Genomic DNA, 24,997 nt, shown 5'->3' with positions numbered 1-24,997 from the left:
GCGCACGGGCGGCGGCAGGAGGAGGAGGGACCGCGGGGAGAGGGAGGGAGGAGAGGGGGGGAGAGGGAGGCGCTCTCGCGAGAGTTGCGCGGGCTCTCGCGAGAGCCGCGGTGCCCCCCGGTCGGCGCCGCTCCGGGTCGGGCAGCGCGCGGGGGCCGGGCCGGGCCGGGGGCGGCTGCGCCGGGACCCGCCCTTCGCCCGGGGACCCTCGCCCGGGGATCCGACACCGCCGCCCGACACCGCGGGGGGGGGAGGGCAGCGCTCCGGGGGCCCCCCCGGCACCGCCTCCCCGCGCGCCGGGCCTGGGCCCCCGCGGATGAGGCGGTGAGGCCGCGGCCCTTCCCCCGCCCCCTCCCGGGGCCTCCCTTCCCCTCCCGGGTCGCCCCTCCCTCCCCGTCCCTCCCGCCTCCGCCGGGGCCTCGCGGCCCGCTCCCCATGTAGGAGGGAGGGCCGAGGCCCCGGGGCGGGCGCGGAGGGAGTTTGAGGGAGTTTGAAGCCCGGGGGGGGTTCCCAGGAGTTCCCCTCGGCCGTTCCCGAGCGCAGCGGGGGAAGGAAGGAATGCCCAACCCGGAGAGACATGGGGGCAAGAAGGACGGCGGCGGCGGGGCCTCGCAGGCGGGCAGCTCCAACAGCAGGGAGAGGCACCGCGCGGGCTCCAGGCACAAGAGGCACAAATCCAGGCACTCCAAGGAGTCCCCGCTGGCGGCCCAGGAGGCGGCGGCGCCCCTGGGAGCCGTGATCAAGCCGCTGGTGGAGTACGACGACATCAGCTCGGACTCGGACACCTTCTCGGACGACGTGGCCCTGAGGCCGGACAGGAGGGACAGCGAGGACAGGAGGGAGCGCGGCGAGAGGGCGCAGAAGCACCGGCACCACCAGCACAAGCGGCTGCGGGAGCTGATGAAGAGCAAGCAGGCGGAGAAGGACAGGAAGCTGGAGAAGGGCCTGGAAGCCTCCAGCAGGTCCGCCAAGGAGAGGGTCTCGGGATCCTCCAAGAGGCTCCCGGAGAGCGACGAGCACCCCAAGGCTCCCTCCTCCAGGGGCGGCAACAAGGAGTCGCGCTCGGCCAAGGCGCACAAGGAGAAGTCCAGGAAGGAGCGGGAGCTCAAGTCCAGCCACAAGGAGCGCGGCAAGAGCCACCGCAAAAGGGACGCCCCCAAGAGCTACAAAACCCTCGACAGCCCCAAGCGCAAGTCGCGGAGCCCCCACAGGAAGTGGTCGGACAGCCCCAAGCTGGACGACAGCCCCTCGGGAGCCTCCTACGTGCAGGAGTACGAGCTGAGCCCGCCGCGCTCGCACACGTCCAGCACCTACGAGCCCTACAGGAAGAGCCCCGGCGGCTCCTCTCGCCGGCAGTCGCTCAGCCCGCCCTACAAGGAGCCCATGGGCTACCAGTCCAACGCCCGCTCGCCCAGCCCCTACAGCCGGCGGCAGCGCTCCGTGAGCCCCTACGCCCGCCGGCGCTCGTCCAGCTACGAGAGGGGCAGCGGCTCCTACAGCGGGAGGTCCCCGAGCCCTTACGGGCGCCGCCGCTCCAGCAGCCCCTTCGCCTCCAAGCGCTCCGTGAGCAGGAGCCCCATCGCCAGGTGCGTGTGATTCCCCCCCCCCGCGGCGGGTGGGAGAGGGCTGGGATGGGAATGCCGAGGGTTAGCCTGTGAAGGGAATTACGGGAGAGGTGGGGCAGGAGGTTTTAGAAGGGGATGGAGCGATGGGATGAGCGGGAATGGGTTCGTATGGGAAGAGCGGGGGTTTAGGTGGGATATTAGGAAAAAATCCCAGGGCCTCGTGTGTGTGTCTGAATCCCAGCGCTTGGAAAGCTCAGGTTTTGCCTCTTAAGAAGTTCAGTGAAGAGAACTTGCAGGAAAGGTGGGGAAAGATTATTTCCAAGAACATGCAGTGGCAGGACAAGGGGGAGTGGGCTCACATTGAAAGAGAGGAGGTTTAGGCTGGATATAGGAAGGAATTCCTCCCTGGGAGGGTGAGGAGGCCCTGGCACAGGTTGCCCAGAGCAGCTGTGGCTGCCCCTGGATCCCTGGAAGTGTCCAAGGCCAGGTTGGACGGGGCTTGGAGCAACCTGGGCTGGTGGAAGGTGTCCCTGGCCATGGCAGGGGGTGGCACTGGATGGTTTTCGAGATCCCCTCCAACCCAAACCATTCCATGATTGGAATGGTTCCTCCTCCTCCCCACTGGTGCTGAGTTTGGCCATGGAGTGGTGTGTGTGGAGCTGCTTTGGTTGGGGTGGTGACAATTGCCTTGGAATGGTGTCCACGCTTTGGGAAATGCCTCCGAGCATGGCAGGAGGCAGCATGGCAGGAGGCAGCGTCCATGTTGGCTCTGGGCAGGGAGGCTGGATGAGCTCTGGGATTAAGTTACACCCACCTCTGGAGTGGCCTCTGGGCTCGGGAGCGGGATCTAAGGCGCTTTACCTGGTGGGAAGCTCAGCGGGGGGGAGCCTTTCACCTCTTTCTGGAAGCCTTTATCTGTTTACTCCATGTGGGAGCCTGATTCCACTTCTCAGGAGGGCTCATGTTGGGTGGATTTTGCTCTTTCTGAACTGACTTGTCTTGTCTTTCCCCTTGGATCAGAGTTGGCCACGTGCAAACTCCATCTCTCAGCCTGAACTTTCTTTTCTCAGTTTCTTCCTTCCCTTCTGAAATCTGGGCATTCTGGAAGGGTCAGGAGCCAACCAGCTGGATTTTGGTTTAACTCTCATTTTTCCTTCCTCTTTTCTTTACTCCATAACTTTGCTACAGAAGGAAACAATCACTTCAAGGTAGTTCTGTGTGTTTTATTTCAGATGTTCATTAATCATCCTGTTACATGGCCAACATTGATCCTTTTTTTTTTTTTTTTTAATTTTTTTTCCCTAGCTTTGGCCTGCGTTCAGTGAGTTTCCAGTTGTCACCATGGATGCTGTGGAGCTTTGGCTGGAGCTCCATGGCAATTCAGATGTGACCTGGAATGTAATGGCCATAGGAATGCTCAGCCCCTTGGTTGCTGCGCTGCATCCTCCAGATCAGCACTTCCCAAAGGCTCTTGGAATTTGGTCTTTGTCACTCAAACTTCCCTTCAGGAACGCTGCCTTCCATGGTGGACTTGCCTTTGTCCCTGCTGGGAGGCCTCTGTTGGTTTTACCCCCTGGAAGCTGTTATGTAAAATCTCTTTATTCCAGGCTGCTGCTCCCCTGCCCTGTTTTCTCTGTGTGCACCTGGGAGGCCCTCAGGGATAGGCCTGGAGGGTTTTCCCCTCCTTCCCCTCAATCCTTTTGGCTGCTCTTACACGTTATGTGCTAATATTTGGAAGAGGAGGGCTGCAGTGGCAGGATGTGTCTATAAATTGATGTAATTGTGTGTTGTGGCACTTGAGAAGTGTCAGTTCAGCCCTAAGCAGGGAGAAACCCTTGGGAAGTGCTGTGGTATCCCAAGAGGTGTGTTTTCCACTTCCCAGGAGAACCTGGAGCCGGTTGGTTGCTCCTGAGTTCTGAAATCCAGTTACATTTTCCTGATTTTAAGGGAGCAACTTTGTGCTGCTTCCCTGAACTGCCAGACCCACTTTTTAAGGACATCTTTGACTCAGTGATGGACCCCAAACCAAAACAGGTTGCAAAGGTTATTCAGTGTTTACACTCACCTTGTACTGAGGCAGCTGACTTTGGGCAGTGACTCTGTCATCCCTTCTCTTGGTTCCTGTGGAGGGGCAGGAATATTTTTGGGAGAGAAAACCTCTTTTTAACTGGCACACTCGGGCCCTGAACACCTGACTGTGGCTTATGCTCTTCAGGCTTTTCTGGGACACTCAGTTATTTCCACTGAGTGACAATATGAGGGTTTTTTGGTGCATTCTGCATTTCCTTTCATCTCCACGTCCAAAACACGGTGTTGGGGGACTGAATCCGTGTGCTGATTGGAGAAAATCCAGAGGGGTTGCACTTCCAGCAGCTGTGGAAAACAACTCTCTCTTCCCATCAAGCGGGAAACAAGGAGGATTTGGTCAGCAGGGAAAATAACAGATGTGCTTTGCCATTCTGTGTAGAAACTGTTGTTGTTGCAGCTAAAACAGGGAGGTGGAATTCCAGAGTCCTCCAGCTTGCTGGAGGTGGGATGTGCTGGGTCCTCAGCTTAGTACTGAGTGTGAGTGAGCACATCCTGGAGTTTGGGGTTCTTGCCCACGGTGAAAGGTCTTTGGGCGTTCAAAAAATGAAGGAACAGAGCTTGTTTCCTGAGAAATTCGAGCAGTTGGGCTTCCCAGGTACCACTTTCCACTTTTATTCTTAACTTCTGTTGTGGTTTGGAGCAGGTGAAACGTTTTGGTGCCTGCAGGTGTTCCTGGGAAGGTTGTTAGTGGGTGATGTGGGGCTTTGCCACCTGATTGCAGGTTCCCTCTGGAACACCCATTAACCAGGGCCCTGCTCAGCATGAGGAGTCTGGAAGGTTCCAGCATTCCTGTCTCCAAAGGCCATTCCAGTCTTCTGCTTGTGTGAGTTAAATGAATCTCACAATGGTTTTTATTTGGGTTTTTAGGTGAGGCATCATCCTCAGCTCTGTGTGAACTCTCAGTCCTCGTGGTTGGTATCTTCCCTTTCTGGTTGCCAGTTCTAGAGGGACAACCAGGTGGTTTTTAACCCCAGGGCATTTTTATGCAGAAGATCTGCATTTGACACTGACTTGCCCCTTATCCATCCTGGATAACCTTGGCAAAGCAAATAAGGTTGGAGTCCTCATTAATACACATTAAAGGGGTAAAAGTACTAATAAGTGGCTGCAGGCAAAGCCACAAAAAATCGTTCCAGAGGATGGAAAGGGTTCTCTTCCAAAAGCAAAACCTCCCTGTGCACCTTGTGTACCTTGTTGCATCTGTTTTGAGATACCCAGTGGTAAAAGGCCCCTCAGCAGGTGCTGTGGGTGTTGGGTGTTGGTGTTTTTGGGGCTGCTGATGGTCCAGTGATGGGAGATGAGGCTTGTTGGAGTGGTGTGGAGCTGGGAAAGCAAGAAGGCTTCTGGATGTGGGGCCTTTTTCGGGTCTGACAAAGCAGCTGTAAACACCAGCCTGGAAAATGGGCTTGGACACAACAGCTCTTTGTGTGATCAGGGTAGGTGATTATTGTTAGTGAAGAGAAAACCTGGGCTGGTGGAAGGTGTCCTTCCTGGGACTGGATGGGCCCTAAGGTCCCTTCCAACCCTTTCCATGGATTGGAGTAACTCCTGGGGGTTAATGGTGAGGGAGGGTGGGAAACAAGGAGCAAGAAGTGGAATCTTTGAGCAGCTTAAACAGCCCGTCCTGGAAGGATTGCAGGAGGGAATGCCAACCCCAAACATTAGGAATGTTTTCCTCAGCCCCACATGTCTTGGAGCGTGGTGAAAAGGTAACTGCTGTCCCAGCTCCTGGTGGCAGGTGAGCTGTGTCCCAGATCATCAGTTCCCTGAAAAACCTTGGAAAAAGAGAGGCAGAGCTCCTGGTGTGCTGAAGAGGCAAAACAGCTGAGTGGCTTTAGATCCCGCTTTTTCCTCCTTGTGGCTGTATGTTCATTTTGTGAGTTTAAAGGTGAGGACCTGCCTGCAGCCCTGGGGTTGTAGCAGTGAGAGAGAGGAATGCTGATCCTTGGAGCAGGGAGGGAAGGGGGTTCTGGTGAACCTCCCCCAGTCCCAGCTGCCCACCCTGGCAGGTGTTTGTGGTGACCAGCCGGGAGCTCTGTGTTACCTCAGCTCTCCAGTTTATTTTGCCAATATTGATTGTCTCGGGATAATATTAATTTGTGTGGCCCTACAAAGAGTTCAGGCCTCGTTGTTAGTTGTGTTCTGAGCGTGGTTACAGGCGATCCAGGGCTGCCTGCCTGTGTTTGGACCTGTTTGGGATGAGGTGTGTGTTTTATAGCTATTCTGGGACTGTGTTCTGAGAGAATTCCATGTTTTCCAAATATGCCCTGAGTAATCACGGAGTGTTGTGTCTATGACAGTATTTATAGGGTCTGGTCTTAGAATGTTTGGTTTTCCCATGCCATTAAACCTTCTGTCTCAACATCCAATCCTGGTTCCTGCTGGAGTGGAGGAAGCGGTTCTGGTTTATCAGGAATTTTGATGTGGACTCTGGAAGTGCTAGTTTCCACTTCCATTTTACTTTTTTCATCCAGTTTCCCCATCAGTCTCCCCTGAGCTGGTGGTGGCTGCTCTCTCCTGAGCAGGTTCAGCCTGATGGTGTGAGGTGTTCCCTGCCTTGCTTCGCTCACAGCACAGCTTTTCTGTGATTATTCCTTCATAAATACGTGACTTAGAGCCCATTTATTGTAGAGGAAGACCAAGGCCTCAGAAAAATTGCTGGTTTATTTTTTCATTTCTCCCAAATCACACTGTGCAGTAAAAGAACCGGGGGGGGAAATGAGCTTGAAGTGTGTGATTTCCTGAGGCAGATTTGCTCTTGTTTTATCCACTGTTTCCTTTAAAGTTGTACCTGATTCCTGTGAAAGATTCCCAGACTGCCAGCTCATCCTCTGGACTGAGGTCTCCTGTTGGCTCCGTGATCTCCTCTTTTCCTTGGGAATTGTCCAGCCTTGGTCCTTGATTTCTGTGTTACCGGTGAGGGTGGTCCTGGCCCAGGAAGGCTGGATGTGAAACCACTCCTGACTGACTCAATAAACCCCTTTCAGCAGCTTTAATCTCTCCTGACAGGTGTTGAGGACCCTCTGACCTGCCCAAGCCCGGGTTCAGTTGTTGGCGAGTAGCTCAGAGTTTGACAGAAGCTTCCTTTCGTGTCTCTCTCCGCAGGAAGTCCGTGAAGTCCCGGAGCCGCAGCCCTGGATACTCAAGACACTCATCTCACAGCAAAAAGCAGAGGTCTGGGTCCCGCAGCCGCCATTCCAGCATCTCCCCCACGAGGCTCCCGCTGAACTCCAGCCTGGGAGCAGAGCTCAGCAGGAAGAAGAAGGAGCGAGCGGCCGCGGCAGCAGCTGCGGCCAAGGTGGACGGGAAGGAGGCGAAGGGCTCCCCGGTGTTCCTGGCCAGGAAGGAGAACAGCCTGGCCGAGCTGAAGGAGGCCGGCCCGGAGTCTAAAAAGGCCACCAAAATTGTTAAGCTGGAGAAGGCTCCGCCAGACCCAGAGTCAGTGAACTTACTGCACACGAACGCCGAGCCCAAGGGCCCCGCGGAGCCGGCGAGGGCCCGGCCGGAGGAGAACGCGGAGCGCAAACATCCCGCACCGGCTCGGGACTCCAAACCCTCGGGAACAAAGGACTCGAAGCCCGGAGCAGCGGTGGAGGACCTGGTATCTCCAAAGGAGACAGACACAGCGGAGAAGGAGATCCCACCCCCCCTGCCCTCAATCAAGTCCCCCCCTCCACCCCTGCCCACCACCACCCCTCCGACTCCGCCGCTGCCGCCTTTGCCTCCGTCTCCCGCCATCCCGCCTTTGCCTCCAGCCCAAGTGACTCCTGTCCAGGCCCCTCCTCCAGCCCCAACGTCTTTGCCATCCTCCTCCCACCCAAGGACGTCTACTTTATCCTCTCAGGTGAACTCCCAGTCCTCTGTGCAGGTGGCTACAAAAACCCAAGTGTCTGTGACGGCTGCTATCCCACACCTGAAAACTTCCACCCTGCCTCCGCTTCCGCTGCCCCCTATTTTAGTTGGGGAAGATGACTTGGATAGGTAAGGTCACAGCAGAGCATCCCCTTTGCATTGAAATAACGAGGGGTTTGAGGGGAGTTTGGCAGCTGGGAGCTTCCCCTGCAGGGTACAACTGTTGCTGGGATAGCTGTGTTATCCCAGGGCCACTCCAGGTTTGGCCCTGGCAGGTTTCTGTGGAGAGTTTGGTGATCCCACGCAGGTAGTTGCCTCTTATCCCTGTGGGAAACAGGAGTTTGGCTGCTGCTTAGTAAAGGTTTGCCCTCTTTGGTCATGTTTACTGCAGGAATGGAACGTGGCTCTGGGATTTTGCACCTCTTTGTGTTGCAGCTGTTTGCACAGACTCACTTTTTAAAATCGCTGGGTTTTTTGTTTAATTCCTCCAAAACTTGTACTGAAGGAACAGGGAAGGGCTTAACACTTCCAATCCAGGGACACAAACCAGAGCTTTTTCTGTTCCCAGTTCACCAACCACACAGGTCATGCCCATGGGTAAAACCAGCACTGGTTGAACTTAAGCACTGTCTTAATTATTGAGTCATTAATACAGTCCTTTATTGCTCGAGAAGTAGGTATTGTTTAAAAATGAGTGAAATTACACCTGCTTCAACTTGATTTCCTGTAATTCCTGATCAAAACATGCAGACTTGGCTCTGTCCTGGAACTGGAGCTCTGGCTGGGCTGGGGGTGGTCGTGGCTTCTGTGATGGACTCGTCTGGAAAACCTCGTTGTGGGGCTTTTATTTTTGGTGGGAAGAAGAGGGGGAAGGAGCAGGATAACCAAAATGGAGATGGAAAAGAAGAAACCCAGATATTTATATTTTCTTTCTCTCCCTTCTAGCTGTTGGTGTGTTGTAGTGCTGTTAACTGCAGGTCATAAGTGATATATATTTATTCTTTTTCCTACTTGACTTGCTTAGCCTGTAGTTCCCTAAAAACTTCTGTATATTCCCAGCTTGGTTTTGGGCAGTCAGCTTCTGACTCGACACAAAATCACCCTGTGGTGAACTCCTTGTGTTCCATATTCTGATTACTGAATTGATTTTCATGGGTTATCCTGGCATTGATGCCAACCAGGGAAATGTTCTCTCTGCCACCAACCCAAACGTGAGGCTCCCGTGTGGTTGTTGCCCTCCCTGAGCTGTGTGATGTTGTTCAGCAACTAATACTGAGTTTAAATGTTTCTGTGATCAGCAAGGGCTTTGAGCAGATTTTCCCAACCCAAATGCCAGTCAGAGCAAATCCTGCTGCTGCATTCCCTTGTTTCCAAACCCAGAAGTTGTCCTGCAAATCTCTATTGTGTTGGTTTTTTTTTTTTTAGCCCCTTACACCCAGAGCTCTTTTTTACCACCCAGATGTGGCTTAGTTTTGTTTTATCCCTGACCTCAGGGCTGGGGGTGATGAGGGGGATGGAGCAAAGCTCAGTAAGTGGCTTTATGTGACTTTTTCCCAGTTAAAGGGTGGGAAATCCTGCTTGTTTTGCTGAGTCTGGTGGCAGTTCCACATGGCCCCAGCTGGGCAGAATCTCCCCCTTAACCAACTGCCTTCCTATTTACGGGCAAAACTTTCTGAGCTGAGCTTTTTGTTGTCCTTGCTGAGCCTGGGGAATGTTCCAGCCCCGAGAACAGGGTTGGAAAAGGGCTTGGAAGTGTCCAAGCACGAAAAGCACCTCGTTCAATTAGAGGCTCTTTAACCTCTCCAGACTTAAAACCTCCTGCAATGCTTTCAGACCTCGCAGCAAGTCCTGGGGATTCACCAGGAGAGCAGGAAAAGCTGTTTAGGAGGAAGAGACACAAACTCTGTGTGGGTTTGGTGTCGTGCTCCGAAGGGGCAGAGCTTGTGTAGCTTCCTGGGAACATCTGGCTGAGTGATCACAGCACCAGCCTGGTTACAAGCATAGATCCAGCTGCTGCCAGTGCTGCCTTTTTAGGGTTGGCATCCCTGCTGTTTTAGGGGAGAAAGGAGCTCCAGGAAGTCTTTGTTGGCCTGTCTGTGCTCACCCTTTCTAATTCCTGTGCTCGGGCAGCTCCGAAGGGTCTGTTTGGTTTCCTGGCTCTCAGAGATGTTCTGGGGCAACTGAACTTCCAGTGACCCAGTGCTGGCCTGCAAGTAGGAAACTGAGCACGGATAATGGCAAAAGAATGGGAGTTTTTTGGGAGAAGGGGCCTTCTGAAAGGCCAGGCACTGCAGGTTGACCCTACGGACACACCTTCACCCACCAAGGTCTTGGAAAGAAGTGGCTTTTGAGGGGTGTCTGGAAAAAGGTTGAGCCTTTGAGACGTGGTTTGGTGGTGAATGTGACAGTGTTGATGGTTTGACTTGATCTTAGAGGGCTTTTCCAGTTAAACAATTCCATTATTTCTTATATAGATATTTAAATACTGTTATTCTGCTCCTCAGGAGTTTGCAGTCAATGGGAGCTGAGTTTTAGCCTGTCCAGCTCTCCCACTTCAGGTGTTTCTTGTCTTCCTCCTTCCTTAACTTGGTTTCACAAGAGATTGTCATGCAGATTAGGCAGAGTCTAATAAAATAATTGGGAAAATGACCTACTTCCATCAGTTCATCTGTGCTGAAGTGTCAGAGCTGATGGTGCTGACAAACACCAAACCTGCTCCTGCCCTAAAAACACGCCTGGGAAGGTTGTTTGCATCTCTTCATCTTTTTGTGGTGAAGCAGAGAATTCCTGACTGTTCAAACCCAGGAATTCTCCTTGCTGAGGACACGAGAGACAAAGTGGGTTCTTTCTGCTCACGTGACTCTTGCCAGTCTGAACCAAACTTCTGATGCCACTGGGAACTGGATTTAAAAAAAAAATCAACTCTTGGTGTCTCAGCAGCATTCAGGAGTTAAAGCCACATTTCAGGCCTTGGTATGAAGTTAAAAGTTGCTCATGGAGAGAGGTCTAGCTCTGGGTCTGTATTTCTGGCAGTCCTTACCAAGTCATGCATTTAATTTGGTGATAAGTGAAGTAAATAGGGGAAGTAAAGGTCAGAAAGTGGGTTCTGACTGATGCTCTGAGCTGTCTTATAGGAAGCTCCAAGTGATTACTGATTTGTGCAGATGGAGCAAGTCCCAGTGCAGACCTGTGTGTTTATTTAGTGCCGTGTTCAACTCTCACACTCTTCTCTCCTGTTGTACGGGCACTCGAAATTTTAGAGCTGTTTTATTTTATACTTGGCTGTGCTAATTCTGACACTTCTGGTTGTCAGCCAGAGCTGTTGTCCTACAGCAGCTTTTTCCCTGGGTCGAGTCTGACTCCTGTGTTGTATTAACTTTCCGGAGTTTAGTCCAAAGGAGATTCTTCCTCCGAAACCTGTGAAGAAGGACAGAGAGCAGAGACCACGCCACTTACTCACGGACCTCCCGCTCCCCCCGGAGCTCCCCGGGGGGGACCCATCTCCTCCCGACTCCCCAGAACCAAAGGCAGCCACACCACCTCAGCAACCCTTCAAAAAGAGACCAAAGTAAGCCTGGCTTTGTTGTTTTGGTTTTTTTTCACTGGTGTGAGAGCTCTTTATGGAGGGAAGTGAAATGGGGAGGAGACAAGTTCCTATTTCTGTGTTTTCTTGTATAAACACCATTTCCTGTGGGTTGTTTTGTATTTGGACCCTCATTTATTTGAGGATTAGTGGCAGAAGTTGCTGGAGTGTGCCATGTTCAATCTCCAGCCACATCTACCCCAAAAGCTCTTTAATTCAGTTGTGCCCACAGCCCCAGAAAACCTCCTTGTGAGCACCCCTGTGCAAAGCTCGTGGTGACTTTAGGAGTTGATCATTCCAGACAGGAGATGTCCAGGTTTTCTTGATGCATTTCATGATTGAAGTGTTGATGGTGGAACTGCCCTGGCACAGGTTGCCCAGAGAAGCTGTGGCTGCCCCTGGATCCCTGGAAGTGTCCAAGGCCAGGTTGGACAGGGCTTGGAGCAACCTGGGATAGTGGAAGGTGTCCCTGCCCATGGCAGGGGGTGGGACTGGATGGGCTTTTAAAGGCCCTTTCCAATCCAAACCATTCCACAATTCCATGATTCCATGTTCCAGGCACAGAGAACTTCCCCTGATAACAAAGTTCAAGCAGTTGTTGAGGCAGCAAACTCTCTTAGTGTTCTGTACAGAGCATTACACTGCCTTAGAAATAAAAATCAAATATCCAGCATTTTGTGAAATAGCCCAAACATTAATTTCTGTCCTACTGTAGCATAATAATGCTCTCCTGGATAATATTCCTGCACAGCAGTGCCTGGAGTAGTTGGGATTACACAGCAGAATTCATCGAACTGTCCCAAACACTCAAATTCTCGGGAGTGCAAAGCCAGCATTGCTGAGCTTTGCCTTTGGGGTTTGGGGGTCAGTTTAGCAGCCAGGCAGGTGGCACTGGGGTGACACTGGGGTGTCTCACAGGCCTGTTCCCTCTCCCAGAATCTGTTGTCCTCGGTACGGGGAGAGGAGACAGACGGAAAGCGACTGGGGGAAGCGCTGTGTGGACAAGTTTGACATCATTGGGATTATCGGAGAGGGGACCTACGGGCAGGTCTACAAAGCCAAGGACAAGGACACAGGTAAGGCTGGAGAGTGGCTTCCAGGTGAATTCCACCTTTGGAAGCCCATGTTGCTGTGGGTGTGCTCAGCACCCACGGTGTGGCTGGTTGGTGACCAATCCCTGTAGAACTAGAAATGGCTCCTGGAATAGGCACTTCCAGAGGGCTGGAAGAACAGGAGCTCTGAAATCCTGAGTTAGTGCCCAGCTTCCCACTCTGCCTGTGAGATCCTGTGCCCTGGGTGTGTGGTTTGACCCCTGGTCAGGTGGTTGTGGCAGCCACAGGTGCCAATTAAACCTCTGCCTTTTAGGTGGGCCCATGTCAGACTTGATTGTAGCAGAGAATAGTGGGAAATTCCGGGGTAAATGTGTGTTCCCCTGTGTGAGTTCCTGCTGGAGCAGCTCAGGAGGAGCACAGGTGTCACCAGTCCAAGCGTGATAACTCCTGGCAGAGCAATTTAACTGAATTTAGGGGGGTAACTAAAGCTGCCTCTGCCGCCCTTGGTGGGTGTCGGTGCTCGTGGCTCCTTCCCTGGAGCCCCGGGGAGGGCTGGTGAGGAGGGCAGGGCGTGACCCAGGTGTGCCTTGGCAGGTGAGCTGGTGGCCCTGAAGAAGGTGCGCCTGGACAACGAGAAGGAGGGATTTCCCATCACGGCCATCCGGGAGATCAAAATCCTGCGGCAGCTCATCCACCGCAGCGTCGTCAACATGAAGGAGATCGTCACGGACAAACAAGATGCACTGGATTTCAAGAAGGACAAAGGTACCTGGTTGCTCCAGGTGTGGGTTTTCCAGCAGCCACAGACGTGGTGCAACCCGTTGGTTTAGTGCAAAACTCAAAATCTGAACTCTGGAGTGGCTTTGGTTTTTTGTTTTGGTTTTTTTGTGTTCCTCCTTTGTAAGCAGTTCCAGGGAGTTTGGCAGCTGGGCTCGGCCTTTCCTCAAAGGATAGATCCCAGTTAAAGTGAGTTGTTGCACTAGAGGGATGACTTCATTCCTGCAGAGTCACAGATGAACAGGCTTTAACAAAAAAAGGCCTTTACAGGGTCACTTCTAACACTGATTAGTGGCAACAAACTTATCAATAGTGTGAAAAGTCTTGTGTCCTCCATCACTGTGGAAGGAGGGTGTTTTATAATCCCACTGGCTCTTGTTTGGGACCTTCTTTTCCATGAGAGAGAAGGGAGCAACACAAACATGAGTTCAAACCATGCATAGCAGTGATCTCCTCAACAAACTCTCCTGAAGGGAAATAACCAAAGCAGGTGGGTAAACGTGGCCAGGATTTCAGAGGAATTTATTTGGAGTGCACATTTAATTTCAGATGTCAGCTTGGAGGGGCTGCTTAGTTGTTTTGGGGTTGTTTTTTAACCCCTTAGGGGGAAAAAAAAAATCACATAGGACCTTTAAGCCCTAAACATCCCAAGACTGGTAAAGACAACAGTGCACAGAAAAGACTGTTTCAACAACTGAATCTACTTTTGTTCCTCCTTTTTTTGTGTCTCTGCTCTTCAATCGTTTCTTTGTTTCTTATCCCAGGTGCCTTTTACCTTGTGTTTGAGTACATGGACCATGACCTAATGGGGCTGCTAGAATCTGGCTTGGTACATTTCTCAGAGGACCATATCAAGTCTTTCATGAAACAGTTAATGGAGGGTCTGGACTATTGTCACAAAAAGAACTTCCTTCATCGAGACATTAAGTGCTCCAACATCTTACTGAACAACAGGTAACCTGGGGGTGGATCCACCTCCCTCCAAGCTCTTCCCTGTGCTCTCCCTGAGAGGACACATCGTCCTCACCCTGGCTGTGCTCAGAGGCAGGAGGTGTGGGAATTATCCTGTCCATAGTTCCAACCCCATGGCTGGATATCCACCTCAAGAATTCCTCTAGGGTATTGGCCCAGTGGGAAGGGTTTGTGGTAGAGATGACACTGAATTATTGCCTTTTTTTTTTTTTTTTCTACATTTCTTTGAAGCATGAAATCCAATCTGGGAAAGTCAGGCAGGCATATCCAGCAGTGGTTCCTGCAGACGTGGCTCTGGGAGGCCTTTCTGCTCCATGGGGGTTTCCTTACCCTTGGACTGGGGTTTCACCAGGAGCAGGGCTCTGATCCTGCTGGGTCCCTTCCAGCTCACTGGGTTCTGTGATTTATCTGCTTGACTCCTGCTGGGATTCAAACCAGGGCCTGTTTTTTTTTGTCTCTTCCAGTGGGCAAATCAAACTCGCAGATTTTGGACTCGCCCGACTCTACAGCTCGGAGGAGAGGTGAGGAGGGGACAGGGTGTACACAGCTGGGGTGGGCTCCTTTCTCCTGAGCATCCACGGGATCCCTGCGCTTGGAATTCCTGAGAAATGATTCCCAGTGTATCATCCCAGCTCCAGCTGTTGGATAGATACGCTCCTGGCAGCCATTAATAGCTTTGCATTGTAAAACCAGATGATGAGGAGCCAAAACATCTTTTCTGTTTGCCCTGGAGCTTGTTTGGCTCCCAGATCAGCCACTACTCAGTGATGGCAGCACATTCAGCCTCCTGAGGGGCAGGAATTCAGTCTTGGGTACCTCCAGCTGGAGTCCTGAGCCCTGTAAAACCCGTGGTACCTCCTCTTCCCTTAACTCAGGGAAGTGGAGGCACCCGCAGTGCCCCTGCTGCTGCTGAACTCTGCAGCTGGGCAGTGAAAACAAGCGGGTTTGAAGGGGTTTGTGGCTCCTGCCATCAGTTTCTGTTTGTGCTTTGCCTTCCAGCCGGCCCTACACCAACAAAGTGATCACCTTGTGGTACCGACCCCCGGAGCTGCTGCTGGGGGAGGAGCGTTACACCCCTGCCATCGACGTGTGGAGCTGTGGGTGAGTGACCTCTTGGCTCTGGGCAGCAGCTCAGGAGCATTTCCCGTGGAATCTGAGCTCGTTCCTGCAGCTGGATCTGTCCCAGCCATGCACAGGGTTCTGATAAAAAAAAATTTTTTTAAAAAATACCGTTTTAAATGTAAAATGTTTTATATTCGCATTAAAAATATTTAAACTAGATTTAAATTTATTATTAATAATAATAATAAAATTTAAGTGTATACTACTATTATTAATGGTATATGTTTGTATTTAAAATACTATATTTAAATTATATATTAAATATATTAGTATATATTACATTATATAATTATATATTATTTATATAAATTATCTATAATATATTAAATTATATTAAATTATATATTATATTTATATTTTATATGTATATAATATATATTATATATAAAATACATTTTATATATAGTATATATTTTTATATATTATATTTTATACATAATATATTTTTATATATTATAGTTTTATATAAATATGTTTTTATATATTGTATTTTATATATATTTATATATATATTTTTATATATATTTTTATATAATATATATTTTTATATAATATATATTTTTATATAATATATATTTATATATTATGTATTTTATATATATTATGTATTTTATATATATTATGTATTTTATATATAATATATATTTTATATATAATATATATTTTATATATAATATGTTTTTATATATAATTATATATATATTAAAAAAATATATATTATTGGGGTGGGGCTGGATTGCCCAAAATAGGAACACTTCCCATTGGGGTATTCACAGCTGAACTTCAGCAGAGCTTAGAACACAAACAGAGGGTTGTGAAAGCCAGCAATTAATCCTGATTCCTGCTGGGAATTCTGGCAGTGAGGTCCAGTTGCTGCTCAGTGTCCTGTGCCATGAGAGGGGTTGTCCCTGTTCCAGCAGCCAGAGGTCTGTGTCCCCCTCAGCTGCTCCTGGCACTGATTCCTGGTGGCTTGAGGGGTGTGGAGGCCTGAAGGAGTCAGAGCTGTGCCCTCCCTCCTCCTCCTCTTTCCCAGCTGTGTGTCCACACCAGTCCATGTCCCAGGACACGCAGGTTGGGGCAGCTGAGGATAGTTTGGGGCAGCACAGTGAGGTTTGAAAGCTGAACCTGGAGGAAACGAGATCCCTGGCTCTTTTTCCTTGTCACATGGCCACATCCCCCTTTCCCTGCAAAGAGTTAACACGTCAAGGGCTTCCTGCATGAAGCAGCCCCTTGCAGGGAGGTGATTCCCCAGGAGCCCAGCACGGGGGTTCTGTACACACAGGTCAGTCTGTCAGTGCTCAACTACAAGCCCTGATGCAAATCACCCTCCTCGGGCAAAGCAGAAACCCGGCGCTGTTCAAACGCTCCTCCCAAGGGTTTGCTGTCGTGACCTCTTGCTTTTCCTCTTTCCAGCTGTATCCTCGGGGAACTGTTTACAAAGAAGCCTATTTTTCAAGCCAATCTGGAACTGGCTCAGCTTGAATTAATCAGGTAAAGCGTTGCACATGCATGTCTGTGAGAGGAGGCGCTGCAGGAGCTGCTCGTGCACACAGGCCGCGTGTTAGAGGAGCCCTTGTTCTCTCCCCCTTTGCCTGCAAAATAGGGCCAGAAATGCCTGGAACTGCAAGTGGGAATAGTCAGGTGTCCACACCCCCATCAGGTGTGTGTGGCTTTTCATTTATGTGCCCACTGTGAGCTGAGTACAAAAATCATGAACCTAAATTACATCTCACGCTGAAAATTAGAATCACAGACTGGTTTGTGTTGGGAGGGGTCTTAAATCTCATCCAGTCCCACCCCCTGCCACGGGGAGGGACACCTTCCACTAGCCCAGGTTGCTCCAAGCCCCGTCCAACCTGGCCTTGGACACTTCCAGGGATCCAGGGGCAGCCACAGCTTCTCTGGGCGACCTGTGCCAGGGCCTCCCCACCTGTATAGTAAAGATAATAAAAGTTAGTAAATCTTTAAAATTTAAAGTAAGAAATTTTAAAAATGTTAACACTTACAGTAAGAAAAAGAAAAATTCACTGTGTGGGTGGTTTATGAGCTCAAGCTCAGCATTCCCCTCTTCCTGATACCTCCTTCCTTAACACCTCCCCGAGATGTGCCCAGCCCTTGGTCATTGCTGCAGCGAGTTGCTCAGGAAGGAGCTTTTCTCTGGGGTTGGGGGCTCTCCCCCTGTGTGCCACCTGCCTGACCCTGCTCTCCTGCCTCCCAGCCGGCTCTGTGGGAGCCCCTGCCCAGCTGTGTGGCCAGATGTGATCAAGCTGCCCTACTTCAACACTATGAAGCCCAAGAAGCAATACCGCCGGCGCCTGCGCGAGGAGTTCTCCTTGTGAGTGGCCTGGGGGGCCTGGGGGGGGGTCATGGCCTCTGTGACTCCCCTCTTCTCCTCTGGATGTGGTTTGTGGAGCTTCTCCCCCCCTGGGGAAGGCTGGGATGGGGTCACTGTGCCCTCCCTCAGCACCTGATGTGGCTCAGGTGCCTTCGGAGGGATTCCCTGTGGGAGCACCCTTGGCACCCTGGAGCACCCTGAAGTCACGGTCTGACTTCAGGGAAATGTTCTCTGGGGGAGAGTCTAAATGTGGGATAACCCTGTGGGATTTGTAACCCAGTTGCTTTTCATAAATGGCAAAAATTAAAGTGAAAATATCGTGGAATATCCTGAGCTGGAAGGGACCCCCAAGGATCGTCCAGTCTGGCTCCTGGTCCTGCCCAGGACACCCCAACAATCCCCCCACGTCCCCAGAGCATTGTCCAAACACTCCCTGAGCTCTGGCAGCCTTGGGGCCATGCCCACTGCCCTGGGGAGCCTGTTCAGTGCCAACCACCCTCTGGGGGAAGAACCTTTCCCTGAGATCCAACCTGACCCTCCCCGACACAGCTCCAGCTGCTGCATCACGAGGAATAAACTTTGGCTGTGTGTGGATTCCTCTCAGGCCTGAGGGGTCTCTCTCTGGAAGTGGCTTCTCCACATGTTCCCCCTTGACTCCTCCATGTTTCCCACTCTCTCCCCAGCATTCCCTCGTCTGCTCTGGACCTGCTGGACCACATGCTGACTCTGGACCCTGGCAAACGCTGCACAGCAGAGCAGGCCCTGCACAGTGACTTCCTGAAGGACGTTGACCTCAGCAAAATGGCACCTCCAGAGTAAGTCCCAGCTGCCACAGCCGTGGGCTCTCTGCTGGAGGGGAGGAGACCCTCCCTGCTGGAGGGATTTTTTTCAGTCAAAATTAAGATTTCTGGGCTCTTTTCTCTACTCTGCCCTGGCATTTTGTCTTGTGGTTGAGCAAGTCACTCTTCCTGTGCTGTTAGATTTCTGCCTGATAACAGGCTGGTTTTATAAAGCCCAGTTTAATGCTTGTGAGATGCTCTAAAACTCTGTTGGAAGTTGTGCAAGAGTGGGATGTAGCACATCCCTGTCTCTGTGCCATGGAGAACCAGTCAGGCCTCATTAAGGCTGTGTGTTAATTGAGTGGAAGAGTTGAGCAGTGTCACACTGTAGCAATTTCCTCCCACTCCAGTCAAGCAGATGATAAAACTCTGGCGGATTTGTGTGCAAGTACAGCCACAAAATTCCTGTTTCCTTCAGAGTTCCTCGAGGCAGGGCCTTCCTTAAATCCCCCAGACCCTCAGAGCTTGGTGGACTTGCCCTCACTGGGGTTTGTGTGAGATCCCAGGCCGCTCAGGGATGAGATCCCAGTGCAAATTAAATCATTTCCCTGTAATTAGGTTGCCTTTCCTGTTTCCAGGACTTGCCCCTTCTTGGTTTGGCTGCAGTCAGGGGAACGTAGAATCATGGAATGGGTTGGGTTGGGAGGGAGCTTTAAGTGCATGCAGTTCCAACCCCCTGCCATGGTCAGGGCCACCTTCCACTAGGCCAGGTCCAACCCTGCCCAGCCTGGCCTTGAGCACTGCCAAGGACAGGAGTTCAAGTGTTCAAACCAGGGCCAACCTGGCCTTGGACACTCCCGGGGCGGGGCAGCCGCAGCTTCTCTGGAAGCACATCCCCTGCGCTCCTCTTAGGGCTCTAACAACCTTTTCCTGTGGGGTTTTGGGGATTCCCCTGGTTTCCCAGGCGTGTTTCTCACTGCCCAGTGTTGCCTTGCAGCCTCCCCCACTGGCAGGATTGCCACGAGCTGTGGAGCAAGAAGCGCCGGCGGCAGCGGCAGAGCGGGATGGCCGTGGAGGAGCCTCCGGTGGCAAAAGTTTCTCGGAAAGAAACTACCTCTGTTACAAGCACAGACACTGTGAAAAACAACAGCAGTCCTGTGCCCCCCCAGCCTGCCCAGCTCAAAGCAGAGCCTGGGGCTGCAGATGCAGTAGGTCAGTGCCCGCTTTGCTCTGGAAAAGGCTCCCGGTGTGTTCCCTCCCTGGGTGTGGGAGGTTTGTGTCTGGTTTTCGAGCCAGTCTGGTTCTTTCACCTCTGTTTCTGCAGAAAGGGCATTCCAGACTCTTCCTGTCCTCGTTTCTTTTATTCCCTTTTTTTTTTTTTCTTCCTTCTCTCTGCTGTGGAGGCGCAGAGGGTTCTGTCTGGTCTTCAGAAGTCACTGATGAGCCGAGTGTGAATTTGTTCTGAGCTGTGCTATTAGTTCTAAAAGAGGCTGAATGATGAAAGGAGTCACTGAGTCACTTAAGCCAGGGAAGGAACAGATCATAGGCTGGAAGGTGCAGCCACATCCAGGAGCTGAAGTTTGATCTTGTTGATCAAATTATATAAAGATTAGGTGTGGGGCATATGCAAAAATGTACATTATCACACTTAATTGCAGAAAAGGTCGTCAAGACTTGCAGGACCAGAACCTGTGCACTGTGACCAACCCGTGACCAACCTTCCTGTGCCTAGAAAATAGTTGGAGGGGAAGGTATTTTGATTCCTGGGAATGTGGAGTTACACAAAGCTACCCTGATTGTTCTGTGGAAGCCTTATAAAAACCCAGATATGGGGGCTAAAGCTTCCTTTGTGTCCAGTGCTGTGCTGACAAGTAATGAGGAAGACAGTTCTTGCTCCAGGGAATGCACAATCCATGTGTTCAGTGAAACATGGCAGATGGACAAAAGGTGGTGCTTGGATTAACAAACAGCTGGGAAAAGAGTGTCACGTTCCTCGTCCCCCACCAGCAAGAGGAGCTCCAGTTTAAGCTTCTAAAACCAAACCTTGGCATCCTTATTCCCAAAAAGTTCCAACATCAGTGTCAGTGTGAAGGGGCACCCTTGTCACTTGTCACCCCAGTGGGCTGCAGAGGGAGGTGGTGCCACCCCAGGGATGTATTTTAGGATAACCTGGATCCTTGCAGACCAGGACAGAACCCTGTGATCCCAGGCCAGGAATTGCCTTCTGCTTGACCTAATTCCTTCTGCTGTGTCACTGAACACACCCTTCCTGCATCCCAAACTGCAGCTTGGCTCCATCCTGGGAAACCTGCTTCCCAGGGCAGGAGGGGGTGACTGATCCATGGGGACGTGGGGAGGGGCTGAGCTGCTGTGATTGCCCTGACGTGGGTTTGGGGCTTCCATCCTCATCAACGTGGTATCCTTGGGATGCCCTGGCTTCCCAAACCCAGGAATGGGGAGGTTTGGCTCAGCTGAGCTGGGTTTTGGCAGCAGCCCCGTGTGCAGTGGTGTTTGGGAGGTCGAGGGGCAGCGAGGCAGCAGCAGCTCTGTGGGTGCAGTGTGTGCCCAGCACCACGGGGTGCTGCTGCCGTGCCGTGGGAATCCCAGCAGGATATCCTGAAACCCTCCTCCTGGAGCCTCCCTGCCTTCCCCCAGCCTGGGGACGTGGAGAAAGGGATGTTCAGTGCCATGGGGATGTAGAGAAGGGATGTTCAGTGCTGTGGGGTGTGGGGAAGGAGGATTCCTTGCTGTGGGATGCAGATCATGGCTGTGGGACGTGGGGAAGGGCTGTGGGGTATGTGGAAGGAGGATTCCTTGCTGTGGGATGTGTGGAAGGAGAATTCCTTGCTGTGGGATGTGGATCATGGCTGTGGGACGTGGGGAAGGGCTGTTAGTGCTGTGGGATGTGTGGAAGGAGGATTCCTTGCTGTGGGATGTGGATCACGGCTGTGGGATGTGGATCACAGCTGTAGGATGTGTGGAAGGAGGATTCCTTGCTGTGGGATGTGGATCATGGCTGTGGGACGTGGGGAAGGGCTGTGGGATGTGTGGAAGGAGGATTCCTTGCTGTGGGATGTGGATCATGGCTGTGGGACGTGGGGAAGGGCTGCTCACTGCTGTGGGTCATGGGGAAGGGGTGTCCATTTCCACAAGCAGTGCCAGGACCCCGAAGCCCCCCCGGCAGTGACGCTCCCCTCTCGTCCCCTCCCGGGGTGTCCCGCAGGCCTCGGGGACATCACGCAGCAGCTGAACCAGAGCGAGCTGGCCGTGCTCCTGAACCTGCTGCAGAGCCAGACCGACCTGAGCGTGCCGCAGATGGCCCAGCTCCTGAACGTGCACTCGAACCCCGAGATGCAGCAGCAGCTGGAGGCCCTCAACCAGTCCATCACGGCGCTGACCGAGGCCACGGCGCAGCACCACGAGCACCACGAGCCCCCGGCGGCGCCGCCAGAGGAAGCCATAGAGGAGCCCCCTCCGGAGGTGCCGGAGGAGCAGCAGACTCCGGACGCAGCCAGCGCTCAGGGAGACATGCAGAACGTGCTGGCGGTTCTGCTGAGTCAGCTCATGAAGAGCCAGGAGCCCGGGATCCCGTCCCTGGAGGAGAGCAACGGGGAGAAGAGCAGCGAGCAGCGGGCGCCCCGGAAAACCCCGACGAGGCACCCGGAGGAGAGCTCAGGTAAATAAAGAAAACCTCGCGTGTTTGAGGAGTTGAAGCGTCCCAGGGAGCGGGATAGGTCTGGTTTCCAGGAGGAATGAGAGCTTGGAGTGCTGGGGGAGGGAGGAGGGAAGGGGATGGGTAGAATGCGCTCAGACCTCAGGTTCCAAAGTGCCCCCCTCCCTGCGGTGAGTGCTGGGCTGCTCAGGAGGTTTGAACTGCAAACATTCACTCTAAAATCCTTTAGTGCTCCACTGTGAATGGGTCAGTGAAGATTAATTAAAGGTTTGGGGTTTTGCCCAAAAATGAAAGGGAAGTCTGGAGGGTCGGTTCTTCTCAACCCACCCCCAACCAGCAGTTGGCACATCCAGGGAGGGGTTTTCTTTTGCACAGGAATCTCTGTGGGTTTTCCCATCTTATTGATCGCCCCAAGTGTTTTTCACCGTGCCCTTCCTGCCCTCTCGAGAATAAAAATAAATAAATAAACACGCAGAGATGATTTTTAAAGGAACTGAAAAGCTGGTGAGTGCTGAAGGGAGAGGGATAAGTGGCAGTTGTGAGATAAAACCAGGTCAGTTTTGAAGCCCCGAAATCCAGCTTCTCATAGTGAGAGAGTTTAAGAGCAGCAGTTGTGTCGGTGAAGTCTCGGATTTCCTTGCCAAAGGTGAGTGCAAATGATTCTCCATGTCTCTTGTTTCTGTTGATTTTCTGAATTTATTAGCCACAGCCTGTGACGACCTCACCCAGTTGTAGAAGCGCCTCCTGGGTTTGTCTCAGACTCTCCGGGGAGCCTGTTTTGGCCCGATCCCACCTCCTGCAATGTAGCTGAACGTGCTGTGTTCTCGTGCCTTCAACACCCGCCCACCACGAGCCAGTTGTGATCGTGCTTTTTATTTTTTTTTTATTTTTTTTTTTTTCTGTTGTTGTTGCCCTAGTCCTGGAAGATAACTAGGTTACTGTAGAGCAGATGGAATTCCATGCCGTTGTTCTCTGTTGATAACTCTTTTGGAATGAATTGCTGTCCCCAAATCAGCTTGGCTTTACAAATTTACCTGAAGATTGTTTGTTTTTTTGGTTTTTTTTTTCTTTTGTTTTGTTTTGTTTTGTTTTTTTTCTCCTGGATTTCAATACAATCTAGTTTTCAAAGTGGACTGATGGATACGGGTGGAGGGGTGGTCCTGGAAGACTACTGGTTTTCACAATAAAGTTTGACCTTTTTAATAACCAGTTTTGCCAGTGATTTGAGGATGTGATTCCAACAAGGTGTCCGTGGCCTCTGTAATTCCTTCACCTGTGGGTGAGGGGCAGGAGGCAGCTCAGGTGTGTTGCTCCAGAGAGGAGTCAGGGCTGGTTTTGGGAGCGGAGCAGGTCGTGTTCCTTGGGGAGCCACGTCCTCCCCTCTGTGGTGTCACCTGTGGTGTCACTCCCACGTGTGGCACTGCCTCAGGGGAGGGTCAGGGCTCTGCTCCCCTCTCCCACCTCCCAGACAGGCCCCTTTGTGCTCCCTCTGCCTCAGGGGCTGTGCCAGAGCAGTGAGAGCTGGGGGGGACCGGGGCCTGATGGAGCTTTGTTCTTGCCAGGAGGGGCTTGAAACAAGTCCTGATTGGAAACAAATCCTGATTTTTGGGGGGAAATAAGGGAGAGAGGGGCAGGGGGGAGAAGGAAGCAAAAGGTTTTTCTTATGCTCAGGCCACTCTGTGCAAATATTTGGGGGGTGAGATTGTTTTGGACTCTTGTGTTGGAAAGGTCGGGAAGCAGGGCTGGGGCTGGTGGGAGGAGACAGGAACGGGTGTCCTGCTCCCCGTGGGATGCTGTGGGAGCAGTGAGGAGCTGGGCTCTGTGTGGTTGGGCTTGGCTTTGTGTCTGTCTAATCCAACACGTCCTGGCCACGCTCCGGAGCCGGGCGGCTCCGCGTCCCTCCGGCTTTGGGGAGCGCGGGGCTGGCCTGTGGCTCCACGTGTGGCTCCACATCCGCCTTTTTATCCAGGAGCGGGAATTCCCTCCCCGGTGCCCCGGGTGTTTTAGGACAGCTGTTGCCGCGGGGCCTTTTGGGTGACGATGTTAATGAACACATTGCCCTGATCTCCCACCCAGGAGCCTTAAAACTCTCCCTCCGCCTCTTCCCGGCGCATCCCGGCGCGGGCGGCCCGGCGGGGATCGGTTTGGTTTGCTTGTGAAATGTCTTTGTGTGTGTGTGTGTTTGAAACGGTGTTTAAAAGGAGTCACCCTTCCACAGCGTGTCCTCCTGGCATTGTCCCTCCAGAGAAGAGACCCCCCGAGCCCCCCGGACCGCCGCCGCCTCCTCCCGTGCCCGAAGGGGATCTCTCCGGAGCAGCCCAGGAGTTGAATCCGGCCGTGACGGCTGCGCTGCTCCAGCTCCTTTCCCAGCAGGACACGGAGCTGCCCGGCCACGCCACGCAGGAGCCCCCGGCCCCGAGGGACTACGGCCGCTCCCACCCCTCCAGGACTTACAGCACCGACAGCTCCGAGGGGGGATTCGGGGCCGAGGAGCCGAACTCGGGCCAGACGCTTCTAGAACCTTCTGCCCAACCCCTGGGGAAAAGCAGGACCTTCTTGGGCTCCGTGAGCCACCTCGGGGAGACCAGCAACTACCAGGGCACGGGATCGGTGCAGTTCCCAGGGGACCAGGACCTGCGTTTCGCCAGAGTCCCCGTCGGCCTCCACTCGCTCGGGCAATCCTTCGGCAAATCCGAGGGGAGCAACAACGCGCTGGGACACCCCGAGGCCAAAATCCAGAGCTACGGCGAGTTGGGGCCGGGAACGGCCGGTTCCAGCGGGGCAGGGACAGGTCCCAGCTGGGGAGCCCCCACCCAGGCACCGTCTTCCTACGGGAAGGCGTTCCGAGGGCCTGGCAGAGTGCCTCCGAGGGGGGGCCGGGGCCGGGGGGTTCCCTACTGAGCATTCCCGGGGCCCCCCCTCCCTCCTTGCCTCTCCTCCTTCAGCCACAGGACTCGGTTTCCTTTGGTTCTTTGGCCAGAGCAAGGTCTCGTCCACATTTCAGCTGCTGCAGAGCCCCCCGTGCATCCCTCCCTCCTCCCTTCCCTCGGGATCCCGCCGGGGCCGGACCCTCCCGCGCTGGGTTAGTGACAAAAACAGTCCCAGGCTGAGCCAGGGGAGGGAGGGGGGGGGTTGATGGAAAAATAGGAATGAGAGGAAGAAGGAAGTGAAATAAAAAAAAAAAAAGCTGTTTCCCCGT

The 24,997-nt window shown here is 52.7% G+C and overlaps 1 protein-coding gene across 2 annotated transcripts; it reads left to right on the top strand.

The window, feature by feature from the left end:
* The first annotated feature begins 365 nt into the window (after positions 1-365).
* Positions 366-24,997, top strand: CDK12 (cyclin dependent kinase 12). 2 transcript variants are annotated; one of them, XM_017838486.1, is made up of 14 exons: positions 366-1,586; positions 6,759-7,634; positions 10,897-11,073; positions 12,025-12,164; positions 12,735-12,905; positions 13,682-13,871; positions 14,354-14,410; positions 14,889-14,990; positions 16,425-16,502; positions 17,230-17,346; positions 18,030-18,161; positions 19,123-19,337; positions 21,349-21,801; positions 24,017-24,997. In XM_017838486.1, exons 1-14 carry the CDS (start codon positions 559-561, stop codon positions 24,697-24,699), a joined length of 4,419 nt encoding a protein of 1,472 aa, XP_017693975.1. In that variant the 5' UTR covers positions 366-558; the 3' UTR covers positions 24,700-24,997. The 2 variants fall into 2 exon arrangements, with proteins under 2 accessions (XP_017693975.1, XP_017693976.1); XM_017838487.1 differs by lacking the exon at positions 24,017-24,997 and adding an exon at positions 22,502-23,007 and having other exon boundaries at positions 369-1,586.

Source organism: Lepidothrix coronata, unplaced genomic scaffold, assembly GCF_001604755.1.
Source record: "Lepidothrix coronata isolate B3197 unplaced genomic scaffold, Lepidothrix_coronata-1.0 Scaffold343, whole genome shotgun sequence".
NCBI classification, from domain to species: domain Eukaryota; kingdom Metazoa; phylum Chordata; class Aves; order Passeriformes; family Pipridae; genus Lepidothrix; species Lepidothrix coronata.
The sequence above is the reverse complement of the archived record's forward strand: the minus strand, read 5'-3'. Positions and strand labels throughout refer to the sequence as shown.

Bases quoted from the DNA above. Each gene is read 5' to 3' on its own strand.
- CDK12 (XM_017838486.1), top strand. From the start codon at position 559: ATGCCCAACCCGGAGAGACATGGGGGCAAGAAGGACGGCGGCGGCGGG. The intron at 7,635-10,896 runs GTAAGGTCACAG...TCCGGAGTTTAG, and splicing joins GGGGAAGATGACTTGGATAG to TCCAAAGGAGATTCTTCCTC. The intron at 17,347-18,029 runs GTGAGTGGCCTG...CTCTCTCCCCAG, and splicing joins CTGCGCGAGGAGTTCTCCTT to CATTCCCTCGTCTGCTCTGG.